This window comes from Lonchura striata, chromosome 5 (genome assembly GCF_046129695.1).
Source record: "Lonchura striata isolate bLonStr1 chromosome 5, bLonStr1.mat, whole genome shotgun sequence".
Classification (NCBI taxonomy): Eukaryota; Metazoa; Chordata; class Aves; order Passeriformes; family Estrildidae; genus Lonchura; species Lonchura striata.
The window spans coordinates 16,332,112-16,345,252 of NC_134607.1; the positions used below are offsets into that span (position 1 = coordinate 16,332,112).

The following is a 13,141-nucleotide window of genomic DNA, read 5'->3' on the forward strand; positions in this document are numbered from 1 at the left end:
AAAAATTCTTCTTTTAATTTATCTCTTTGAAATTAAATTTTTTATTATTCCTTTGAAATTTAAGCAATTAGAGCAGGTTATATGACTAAACAAGTATTTTATTTTGCTTTGACTAAAGGATTATTGGAAGTAATTTTTGTTATGTTATAACAGATGAAGAAAAAGATGTTGGTTTGAAACACTAGAAAAAAGGAAAAATAACCATCACAGAAATGTAGTAGCCTAAATTTGCCTTTGCTGGAGGTACCTGGACCTATCCATACCCGAAAGAAGTTGGTGTTTAATGAAGATAAGCTCTTTTTACTGATGATTCCTAGACTGATTCATTATGTAAATGAGTCAGAGGGAAAAGGATCATATTCACAAATAAGAGTTCCACCTTAAGGTCTAAGTGCTTTTCTTCTCATTCAAGGTAATAGTTGTTATTTAGCCAGAGGTGGTGTTCATGGCAACAAGATTGGCAGAGTTTAAGAAGTGCTTGGACAGCCTTCTCATGCAACATGGGGTAATTTTTTGGGTGGACCTGTGCAGGGCCAGGAGTTGGACTCAGTGATCCTTCTGGATCCCTTCTAACTCAGCATATACTAAGATTTTATGATAGTTTTTCTTGGTTTGATTAATGAAATCTGGGTTAAGGCAAACTGGGGTCTGCTTGCTTGCTGTTCTGGTTCTAGAGAAGATGCTTCACAGAAACTCTGTTTCCATCTCTCTGTGGTTCCTGTTGTGCTGTTTTGTGCTGGTATCAATAGGGATTTACTCATGTTCCCAGTGAGAGCTGTTACCTTCCCCATTACAAGGTGACTTGGGACACAAGAGTATCTAATCCTCTTAATTTGTTTTAATTTCCAAGGTCCCTCTGTGAATTTCCTTTACCTGTCGAATACCAAGCTACCCTAGAGTACAGTGAAAGTTTCTGCAGGTGGTAGTAAAACACACAAATTTTCACTTGTGCCTTCCCATCCTTCCCTTATTTACCCCAAATTAATTAGAGAAGCAGGTCTTCTTAGTCCTTTGCTCATCCCATCAGTCTCAGCTGGCTGGACAGGCCATGATCCCATTGCCTCCCAAGTGCCCATAGGTGTGTGTCCCAGGGGAATGGGGAAGGGTTGGCAGTAGAGGAGCTGGAGAAAAAAGAGAGCTTTCTCCTTATGCTCTGGAGCTGCTCACACATTCAGAGAAAGCCAAAGGCTCACAATGAGACAGAAAGGAAGCAGGGGAAGGGTATATGTGTGGCTAGTGTGTGCAGCACTTTATTCCAGCTCTCTGCTGAGCTGTGACCCGGTTTCTCCAGGAGATGCCTGCTGTTTTCTTATTTTCCAAGCAAGTTCCTGAGACAATGCTTTGCATGCCAAACAGGGTCAGCCCCTCAGATAGGGAGGGTTCTGAACTGAACATGCAAGTCCCTCTCCATCTTCTCTACTGCCGCAACCTTTCCTGTTATTTTTCTTCTTTTCCTTCTCTTTTCTCTTTGTTCAAAATGGGGAGACAATTCTTATGTGCATGGAGAGAAAAAAAAAAAAAAAAAAAAAAGGGGGAACTTCCACGGGTGTTAAATGAAGTTTATTGCACTGCCTGCTGGACACTAATTTTTTATTGTTTTTGTTATATCTTGACAGAATCCAAGAAGAAGAAAAAGGAAGGCAAGAAACAAGAGAAGATGCTGGATTAATGGAGTCAGCTTGGGCAATGTGAGAAAGGGACATCAGCAAACATGATCAGTTAACAGTTTCATTTATACCTAGGCATTTTATCCTAAAATTATTTATAGCTTAATGGTACCATAGAAGGAAAAAGCAAACACAGAAAAAAAATTCTTTTTTTTATTACTTTAGTATTTTTAATGTATAATCCTAACAACAATTTTTAGAGGCCTATAATAAAGGACTCCAAACTCATTTAGAAAATTATGTCTATTGTATATTGAACAATGTAGAGGTTTTTAATTTTTTTTTTAATCAAGTCTTGCCATAGGTCTCAATTTGGTAATTAGTCCATGCAAGCAGAACCTGAGCCTGTGTGGGGCTCTGCTGAAGCCAGTGGTACCCTGTGTGAACATAGCACTCTGGCTGGATGCATTTATATTTCATATTGGGACCTTATATCTGAAAAATTGAGGCCTGTTTCTTAATATCTGATTACATCTGCATAACTGTATGAAACTGTTTGTTTAAGGAAAGGATGGGGACATTTTGTTGAGTATTTACAAGTATGAGATTTTCTTGGATGTGTGCTTTATGTTCATTCCAAAATGTCACCATCTACAGGTAAAAACCAGTAACACTCCTTTCCTTATCCATATTTTGAATGTTGGCAGTAAATCTAAAATCTTTCAACTGGACGTAAGAGTCCTATTTTTTCATGATTTTCTAGCAACAATTTTTCAAAGTGGAATGATGACAAAACTTTCCACTTTTCAGCCTATTAGTGATGGTAGTGTCCTCCATTTCACCTATCAAAGCTGAAAAATGCTGTAATTTACTTGCTCATTTTGACAGAAGGGGGAAAATAATTTTCATAAAAGATCTAGTTGAAATTATTGTGATTCTGCCTAACCCATCTCTCTTTTGTATCAGTGGCAATATTCCTGTTGATTTTAAATATAGCTGGTTAAAAAATAGTATATCTGGTGGGAAATAAAAGAAGAAATCTGTTTGGAAACCACCAGAGGTAGTTCATATTTTTGACCAAAAAAGAGACAATTTGTGGGACCTGAAGCCAATAGGAATTAAATAATTTCTGGTTTATCTTTTAGTAAAACAGAAGGGAAATACAAAACCAGTATATTTTGCTTTCTTCCATTTTTATATAAGCAAAATACCTTGGGAAAAGCTCAGTCAACATAAAATTAGTTGTGATTTTTTTTTTTTAAATGTACCTTGCAGGGGAAAAAAAAGAGAAAAATTACAACCAGCTGTTTTTCAGTTTGTTCAGTTTTACCTAATTTAAATGATTCTGAATCCTGAGGGAAGTCACAAAGTAGAAAAAAGATCTGACAAATGGCTGGTCTGTCTCAAAGTAAAGGGCTGTTTAACAAACTGACAACAAGCAGACCAAAATTTCTAGAGGAAATATAAGGGATTTCAGTACCCAAATTAAGTTAAAATTCATTGCTTCGGAATTCTAAATCCTAAAATTCAACAGCAAGAAATAACTTTGCTGTTTGTGGAGGCTGCAGGCTTGCCTGCTGGTCAAGAGGAATAGTCTTCCCTGTACTCCTGCATGATACCCACTGACTTCAGTGAAGCTGCAGCAGGCCGTGTTCATCTGAGTAAATCACATTTCTCTCTTGGGATTAGCTTCTAGACAAGCAGAGAGTATTTTTTTTTTTTTTTTTTCATACTAACATCACTCCCCTTTTCTATGTGAAAAAAATTGTAACAATTGTAGAGCTTGCCCTCTTTTTTTTCACATGGAGGGTACAGCTGATCTGGACTCACGGTGAGGCAAGTGCTTCTGTTCCCAAACACTCCTGAAGCCTCCTAGCCAAGGCTGCACATAGCTTAAGGTAGACTAGCCTCACAATTATTTCCCAGATTCCTTGGGTATGTTTTGCAGTCTGTGTTGATGTCCTTGTTATTTTGACCATGCCGTTAGACATACCTGAGCCTGTGGTATAGTTAAAAATGTCCCCCACACGTGGTGGAGGTGCAATGACCAAATGTAAAATCATAAAGGCTCATATTTAGGTGGTTCTGGGTGCTATTTGGTTTATTTATGGTCTAATCAGGTCTACCTGTGCTTGTGCCTCAGACTTAAATTAATGGTTTGGTAGGTCTGGTTGAAAGCAAAGGGAGAAGGAAACTTTTTTCTCTCACCAAAGGTTTGTCTGTCTACATGCTGCATCAGTTCACTTGAAGTGGCTCAACTTTGAGTGCCAACACTGTTGCACCATTGTCTCACACTGGTTAATCTAGTCCATGTTTCATAGGGAGCTGTCAGGAACTGGGAATGATGTTAAGACCAACACTTTGATTGTCCTTTAGCAAATCTTAGATGTGACTTCTTATTTCCACCTCCGTGAGTATAAATAAAATTAATTCCCCTGTGTTTCTTCTGATGCTTGATGGTCCTTTCATTTAGCTGCCCATCTGGCTCATTTGAGAAACATTCCTAATAGATTTTGAAGGAAGCCAGCCATGTTCCTGTGGTGGCATAGGGCCATCACGGGGAGGGGTTATAGAAAACAAGGAAACAAAACAAAAGATATCATGTTAGGACCAGAAGAAAATTCAGCAAAGGGTGTGAAATAGGAGAACATTTCTTATGTACGACTCATCCACATATGTTTGGATCTATATTGGCATCTTATTGTTGACAACAATTGAAATAATAGTTTATAAACCTAAAATGAAGAAAATTTCCAATAAGCCAGAAGAAAATATTCAGAGAAAAGTCTACCTATGCAGAAGGTGATAAAGTAATTTATGGCAGAACACAGAGGAAGATTGAATAAGTCAGGTCAGCTCTAAAAGGAGGCTTGCAGTACTTAAATGGACCCCTTGTTTCACTAGTGACATTATCAAGAAAGCAAAAGGCAAGATTCTGAGTGAAACCTCTTCCCACCCATCTTGATCAGTTTCTATTTCAGTCATTCTGAAGCTTCTCCCTATTTGCTTTCTAATCTTCTACCCTCCCTGCTTTGGGAGAGCAAGCTGGTCTGACAGTGCTGTGGGAGCAGCTACTTCAGATGAAATACATGTTTACCCTCTTGGTGCTATCCTATTACAGTGAAAAAATGACTTAGTATAGATGTGTTGCTTACCTAGTTGAATGGACAGAAATTTCCTTCATGAATGTCCCTCTTGAGGAGTGGTTTACATCTTCATTTGCTACAGCTGTAATGGAGTATGGGGAGGTGATAAAAATCCCCCAAATGACAGCCTTTTTCTGAGCGATTAAATATATTATAAAAGAGATGGGTGAGTTGCTGAACATCAGCTTTGCATGAATCTGCATCCAGATTCTGCACTCCAGTGAGTTTAAACCTGAATGTATTTGTGTGTATTTGGGTATATCTCCCTTCTCTTTCTCTAAGCTGAGACAATGCTGCTTTCAGTTAAGCCTGTCTATATCTTGATTTAAAACAGTATTTGAGGACTGGGACATTTTCTGTCTTAGATATGTCTTCTGACAGAAATTCCCATAGTGAATGAGAGTCATTGCTTGTCATCCTGGCCTATTTAACAGTCTGTTAAATGCAGCAAAACTTCTGGGCAAGGCTCCAGAAAGGGAAAATGTTTGTTGTACATGCAGGTAGAAACTAAATTGTAATTTACTGATTTTCATCTTCTAATTCCATAATGACATTCTGGGCTGAATTGCTTTTCAAAGGAGAAAAGTTAGAAGAAATGAAAGAATAACAGTTATAAAATGTATAAGCAGGCCACTTTGGAGAGTTGGTGAAGAAGAGACAGGAAGTCAGGAGCATTTTATACAAATTTATATTGCCTGTTCCTTACATGCAGAAGACAGAACTACTGGTTGACACATGTTTTTATGCTTTCCTGGATTTGTGCCTTAATTAAAATGAATCAGATGTAAAGTGTTACAGAGAAGTAAAGTCCCACTTCAGCCTCAAAAGAAAGAGTTCAAGTGGAGACAAACTCAAAAGGAGAAAACAGCGTACAGGCTAATGTCAATGTTGAGGGTGGGACAACAACCTAATTTTCCCTCAAGTCTAGGAACTGCAGCAACATTAACAACGTAAACTCACCACTTTTCTAAAGCAGTATATTGGTGAGATGGAAACCATTTTGATATCCCACAGCAGTGGGATTTTATGTCTCTGCATGGAAAATGTTTCCCATTTGGGAGACATTTCATGTATCTCAAATCCTACTAAGGGGAAACTATGTAAATGAGGGTAGGTGTCTTGTATTCAGTCCATTTTAATTCTCTAGGACAGCACTTCTCTGAAGTTGAGACTGAGTTCTCTCCTTTGTAGAGACAGATTATACCTGTTGCCTGCCTTCCCACACTTATCCATAATTTTGATGGCATTTATTCTGCCAATTCTGCTAAGGCATTCTACTTCTCAGTTAATCTTCTGTGGATGTTGCTGATCTTTCCTCATCCTTGAGACTATATTTTCCATTTCTTCCTGGATTGTTGCAAAACACACCCAGGAAGCCCATGCCACAAATTTCCTTCACCTGTGTCCTTTTGAAATTAAGACACAGTAGCAATTTTTTAATCACTGTATGCCAGTGAACAAGGAAGTATGATAATGAGCAAAGAGAGTCCCTGGATTTACTGGGAAGATAGATTGCTGGTAAAACTTTCCTCATAACTTGACCTTGTCGTGGCTTCTCAGGGGACAGAAATGATTAAAAGATCATCTCAAAAATTGATGCAGGAGTGTCTGTCTTCAAACAAAAAAACCCACAGAAAACCACCTTAACTAGATAAATAGCGGCAAGCAGTTGTATCCTTTTCCACTGTCCTCTTTTATCATCAAATTATTGTGGTGCATAGAGTTTCAGGGATGGTGAAAGACTTGCCTGAGCAGCTGTAGAACATGCAGAGAGCCTCTTCCACCCATGGGTGTTTGCATTTGGAGAAGATGTAGGTAGTGTCATTCATAGCAGCATCAAACTTTGCTTTTGGACCAAAACTAAACAATGCTGAAATCGAGTCGTTTTCCTAATGGCTCCTTTCTGCCACACTTCACAAATGGCTGTCTGTCTTGTGGCCTCAGCACTCTGAACTGAGCATGAGAATTCAACTATATTCAACTATTATTATCTCATTAAGTATCTTGTAGTCTTTAAACCACTTGGCTTTGAGTGAGTTGTATAGGTAAAAGATGTACCTACAGATTTGACTCCTTTCTTGAAAAAACTGTGATAACCAAAAAAAGAAAAAACAAAACAAAACAAAAAAAACCCAAACCAAAACAAACCCCCCCCCCCAAAAAAAAAAACCCGCAAAAAAAAAATTGAAAACCTGTCCGAAGAGTAGATTTATTGATGAAGTAAAAACAGAGGTGCACAAATATTCCCATTTCAGGTGGTCATTGAAAGTTAAAAACTGTGCAAAACCTTTAACCCTGAATTCAGTGATGGAAAGCTAGGAAAACTGGGTAGCCTCTGTGGGGCTGTTTTACCCACAGTCAGTTTCATTCAATTAATTTGGTTTTCGAACTCCCTTGCTCTAATCTATCTGGCAACAAGACATTATTTAACTTTTCTCATTAGATATTCATTGCACTCCCCATATTACAATCATGTAGTTCATCTAGACTGTTACAGCTGAATGAAGTGGCTGTGGTAGTCCAGGGTGTGTTGTGGTGGCTGAGGTGGCCTGAAGCAGAGACAGGCTGCAGCTTGGAGCTAGAATCCACCTAATGCAGATGTCAGCATCAGACACAGCTGCTCTCTAAATATGTACACAGGCATACTGCATACATATATATATATATATATATATATATATATATATATATATATATACACACACACAGTCATATATGGGAGAAGACTCTAGAAAAGTGCATGCATAAGTCCAAATGTGAATCACGACCAGTGCTGCCATGTTTTCAGGCTGTGATTGAAATGAAAGAGCTTTTTGTCCTGTGCTGTTGTTTACATGAGGATACACAACTAGGATGAAGAGCTAGATTTCTTCCCACTTGCCAGCACTTCAGTTTAAGGATAGCTGTGTCCAAGGGAAATGTAAAACACATGCCAATGTAATGGCCAAAAGGACTTACTATCACAGTGATGTTCTCTTCTGTCACACCAAGTACACACAAGGGCTTTGTTCAAAGCTTTGAAGTGAACTAACTGCTTCAGTTAAGTATGAACATATAAACACAGACAGGAAAAGTCTTTTTCTCTTCCAATAAAAAGTGAGGAAAATGGGTAAAATAAGATGGAAAAATAAAAGTAAGAGAGAAATCATATTAATTCTTATAGTTCGAGTGGTAAACTGAAAGGAGAAATGAAAGTCAAAATAACAAAGCCTGAATATCATGTTCAATGGATTTCTAATTCTGTATATATCTATTAAACCAGTGCTATGTGATATCTTCTTATGGGTTCTTTCTTTTCCTGTTCCTTTTCCTTTTTTTTCCCAGTTTGTATATTGATTTTGTAAGCTAGCAGTGTGTTACCTTTTCAATTTTTTAAAACTTGTATGAAAGCCATATATCCATATTGTAGAACGAAAGCATTAATCCTGTAACATCCCTTGATGTTTCCCTTAGCTCTGTGGGATTTTGGGGGGCTCTAGTGAATGTATATGTTTACCAATTGTATCAGCGTAATTTACTTGCTCTTAGTGGCGATAAAGAATTAAATAAACTAATACACAGACACGTGGTGTCCTCATTTGGTTGTGGAAACTGTTTCTGGAGTTTCTTAAATTAATTCTGAGTATATGATGGTATCTCTTTATTATACTAGTTTTCATTGGCTGTAGGTGTTGCTTGTCACACAAAGTAGATGTAGAAAACGTTTTAGTGTGTAGAAAGAGGTCTGCCAGAAAGAGGTCTGAATCTAGCAGGACACATTGGTTTGTGCCCACTAAAGCCTGTCTCAATTTCCTGGCACTTTTCAGTTCTTTTAAGCAGCTTGTTTCAGTATACAGTTATTTCAACTTGTGTGGTATTGACAAAACGATGGATTACAGATGAAGAGTTTGATTTTTTTTTTTTTTTAAATTACAGTATCAGGTAAGCAGCCTAGTCATACTCAGCTGTTTTACTTTAATAGTGACTTTGTGTGTTTGGTGAGAAGTGATTTAGACTCAAAAGTAGAACAAAGAAGCTACATTTCAATTTCTCTGGGATTTTTTGTGTCCAACTATTAGTTAAAATCTTAGAATAATTAATTAATTACTCCATGAAAAATGTTCCATCAATCACTTTCAAAAGAGGAAGATGCTTCACATTTTTTACAAGACGAGGGGATTGATATAGGCTTCTAAAATTGTTTGGAAGAAAATTAAGTGTTGTAAGGTATGAAAATTGACAGTACATTCTTTAAACCACTAATGGACTCAGAAACTTAAATCCTATCCTTGGAAAGGAGACCAAGCACTCAGTATTACAAAAGAAAAATGCTAATTCCTTTTTAATATGCTGTTTGGCAGTTAGTTACATTTTTAGCTTACAGGGTAGTGAGAAAGTTTTAAGATGCTCTTGTACTTCCATGTGAGATATCTGATCCTGTCAGTAAATGTGAGCTGCTTGAGGAGTGTGTCAAGTTATGGTTAGCTTCCCTAAGCTCCATCATGCTGGAGACACAGTTCTGGATTTCTCATGTCCTTCCCACCTCTGTCCTCAGATGCTGATTGAGCTATAAACATGGAATATAGCTCTTACACCCATTCTACCCATTATTTTTGGCTGGGTTGCTTTCTTGGAACAGGGTCTTAGGAGGCCATCTCTGTCATTACATGGCCTCTTTTTGGTGTGTTATGTATGGAGTAGAGGAATGGAGAGGACTTCATGCAGAAGAGATTGAAGTTCTGCTACCAGTTTGTGCTCCAGACTTTTGGGAATGGTGGTTAATCACGTGGGTCTGGATGGAAGGAAGACCGCCAGAGGTGAGTGGGGTGAGATGTTTGCAGGCAAGTATCTTCTTGCAGCACAAAGCCTCTTTGAGACCTTTAAGACCCCAGAGCTAATCTGGTGCAATACTACAGCTGAAGTTCAAAGCCTTTTTGCACTTCATCATCCCTCTGGCCTTGCACAGGGTAGACTTGTAATTAAAACTTAAATGGCTGATAGTCGCCCTCGCACAGACACAGAGACAGAGACACACACACTTCATCCCTTGCCTTGTAGATGATGCAGCAACACCTGATTTTCACTGAGTACAGAGAATTTGCAAGATGAACTCATGTTCAGGATGAAATCTTCTCACAAAGTAGTAATCCAGGATTTTGTCCATTATTTTCTTTTATAATGATATGGGAATTTGCCTACATGAGATTCTCTCTGTTTTTCTTAGTTAGCTGGTACTACTTGTATCCAGTGAAACCCAAATGGAAGGAAAAAAACCCTGTAATCTTGTAAAATACAATTCTGTTATAAAATCTTCACTATGAGCATTTCTTAAAGAAAGGTTATTACATTTGTGGTCAAATGAGATTTGACATTAAATATAAATATCCATACACACAGAGAGTATCTTTTACAGAAAAATATCTCCGTCCTTACTGGGTACCTTGAGCTAGAAAAGGCTTTGTTGCTACATTTATCACTGAAATGATTGTCTCCATTGACAAAGAATGTTTTTTGTTTGTGTTTATTTAGTCTCTGCTTTCTTAGTTAACACTTTTCATTTGCTGTTTTACACCATTTCTACCATAGGAGCAAAAGATGAAATCTTGGATCCGAAAAGGTCAGTACCAATTTTTTTTTGTTTTCAGTATATAAAGCCTTGCAAGACCAAAACACACCAAAAAAATCTGTCTTAAAAAGATTGTTTTCATTTAAATAACAGCTATTTAGGAGTTTTTATTACTGGTGTTTATTAGTGGAATTTCTGGAGGCAGAGTAAGAGAAAAGTGTTTTATGTTGGGAATGGAGGAAAAGCAAAGATCTTTCCATAATGATAATTAACTTGCAGACACTTGCATTTTGAAATACAGATTTTTTCCCCCGATATACAATTTTAAAAACCCTACTGTTCCTAATAAAAGCATTCTGCACTTGTATAATTATATGGGGGCTTTCTGGCTGAAAGCTTTTTTATTACATTGATTTTAAAAATTTGTATTACTCATCACAATTCACTAGAGATGCTCATGGGGTCTAGATGTTCAACCTTGTTCAAGTGCAGTGGGTACTGCTTCAGGGTGCACAGTGGGGCTCAGCAGGATGAAATGGCTGCCTGAGGATGTGCTCAATGCAATGGAATCTCCAGCTGGAAAGGTGAACCAGCTTCCAATTCCTCCTCAAAGCATTTACAGTGGAGGCAGTAGCCAAAGAGACACAAGGCAATATTATCCCTATTTCGTTTCCCCCTTCCTTTCTTTTAATTTCTTTCTTGCTTGTTTGCTTTCTTCCTTTCCTTCACTTTCTTGGGCTTAGGACTCAGGCTGCTCACCTGAAATTCAGGTTTAAGTGATTATCTGAGAAGAAGCATGTCCATGACATGTGCGATTACATGGAGTCACTGTTGTAAATAGTCTTAATACTTCTGTGGGATTAGTAGATATGGGAAGAAATTCTGGGGAAAAGTGGTCTTGAAAAGTGGGAATAGAATCCCTGGTGTAAAGATCAACACAACAAAAAACTGGGTACATGCATTAGAAAAAGACACAAGAAGAGATACAGACTGGGGCATTGAAGATACCTGTCCCAAATATAAGGTTGCGTGGGTGGTTGCTGGAACTAGCTACAAGGTAAGCCAAGTATATCTGACATATAAAAATATATAGGTCATATATTTTTATATACATACACATATATTTAGTATATCTGACAAGATATACTAAGAAAGATTTAGGTTGAATTCAGGATCCTGATTTTGGATATATTCCAAATGTGAACTGGCCCATTTTCAGCATGTAAAAATGTGTTGAGACTCATGATATAATGTGCAAAGATTCTAAAATATGTAATATCTCAGACCTGTAACAAATACATGAGTGCTGTGCACATAGTTCTACTGACTCAACAGGACACTTCCCAGTGCCAAAAGGGGTGGCAAGACCAGGTCTCCATTTATCCTTAGCTGGGAATGAAGTGCCACGTTTGTTCTCTTTGCTGCTGTCCCCCTTTGCTGACAGGGGTCCATCACACCCCCTGTATAACTGAGTGTCTCAGAGGCAAAACATGCGCTCCCTCTGATAAACATTGTTTTGTAAGTAGTTGAATTTGAACTGGACCTGAGTTATCAAACTGCTGCTTGCTGTCTTATCAGGAAAGCTCCCTAAATAAGCTACTGCTCTATCTGCTCACATGCAAAGAAAAAAAAGACCAGTCAATTTTCTTTCAGTGCAGGGTACCCTGCAACCTTTCACGTAAGGGTCACAATAAATTGGTACAACAGAGTAAGAAAAAGGCAATGGAAAAGGCAGCCACATTCCTACTTTGTAGCACTTATGCTACAGGTCTCTAGAGGCTTCATCAAGGGAGATGAAAAACAGTCTAATCTTAAATCCAGAAATATACTTTGTTTGCTGATGTTATTAGCAGCAATTACAACAACGATGTAACAGCCATTATTGTGACTTATGCTGTAGTTTAGTGATACACTCCCAGTTAACACCTTTGATTCAGAGGCTTTCATGCAGTTTGGCTGCTCAGCACCCACCACCCCTGTGTGGGGTCAGAGGTTAATCTCAGAGGCTGTCCTTAAACTCCCTCTGTAGTCAATGGAGCATGACAAGTCCATTCAGAAGGTGATTCAGATTAGAGGGCTAGTTAAGCAAATCTGAAAGATGTCACAAAGGGCCTCTTTCCTTGCTAGATGCTGAGGGAGCTTAGGGAAATGAAGTGTATGAGGCTGACTGGAGTTTTACTTGGTACTTTGCCCTTCCAATAAGGCTGCAAACTGCTAAACTGGAAGGCAGCACTTCAAAAGTGTTCAGGAATTTAAAAACTAAAGTGTCTTAACAGCTCTGAATACAGGGACCTGAATATGTAAACAGCAAGTGGACTACAGCCAGTGAGTGAATTTATCTGAAGTCCCAGTGCAAAAGTGCCCTGCTAGCTGGAAGGACTGCCCACACAGCACAGCTGAGAGGGACCAGAGGGTGGGAGAGAGGTGACAGTGGAGAGCTCACTGCCTCCTCCTTGGCCCTGGTGTTTGTATGGAGGAGAGGGGAGACAAAGTCCCGCTTTTGTTCACTTTTCCCCAGCTGAGGGAGGGAGGGAGGGAGGCCGAGCCGTGCCCCGGTGAGCTCCGGGCGCTCTGTGGCACACAGCAGGTGCGAGGGGAAGCTCCTGTTCTGTGAACCCGCGGCTGGACGCGGAGCCCACGCTCCTTTCGTGGCCCCGCTGGGAACCAGGGCAAAGCCACATTACTCAGCAGCAGGCCAGGAATTCCTGGAAACAAGCGAGCACAGGAAGGGTCCATGGAGTGAGAATAGGGATGGTTTGGGAATAGCTCTGCAGGACCACTCCTTATCTCGCTTTTCCCCCGCTGACAGATTCAGGGCTCTGTCCCACAAGGTGATCAACATC

The 13,141-nt window shown here is 39.0% G+C and overlaps 1 protein-coding gene across 3 annotated transcripts in view; it reads left to right on the forward strand.

Annotated features, from left to right (window-relative positions):
- PTN (pleiotrophin) overlaps positions 1-8,315 on the forward strand; it is a 76,077-nt gene extending 67,762 nt beyond the window's left edge. For all 3 annotated transcript variants that reach the window (XM_021551962.3, XM_077783347.1, XM_077783349.1), the window contains exon 5: positions 1,617-8,315. In XM_021551962.3, coding sequence (XP_021407637.1) covers positions 1,617-1,669 — 53 coding nt within the window. In that variant the 3' untranslated portion in view covers positions 1,670-8,315. The remainder of the gene's footprint in view (positions 1-1,616) is intronic.
- Positions 8,316-13,141: the final 4,826 nt, after the last annotated feature.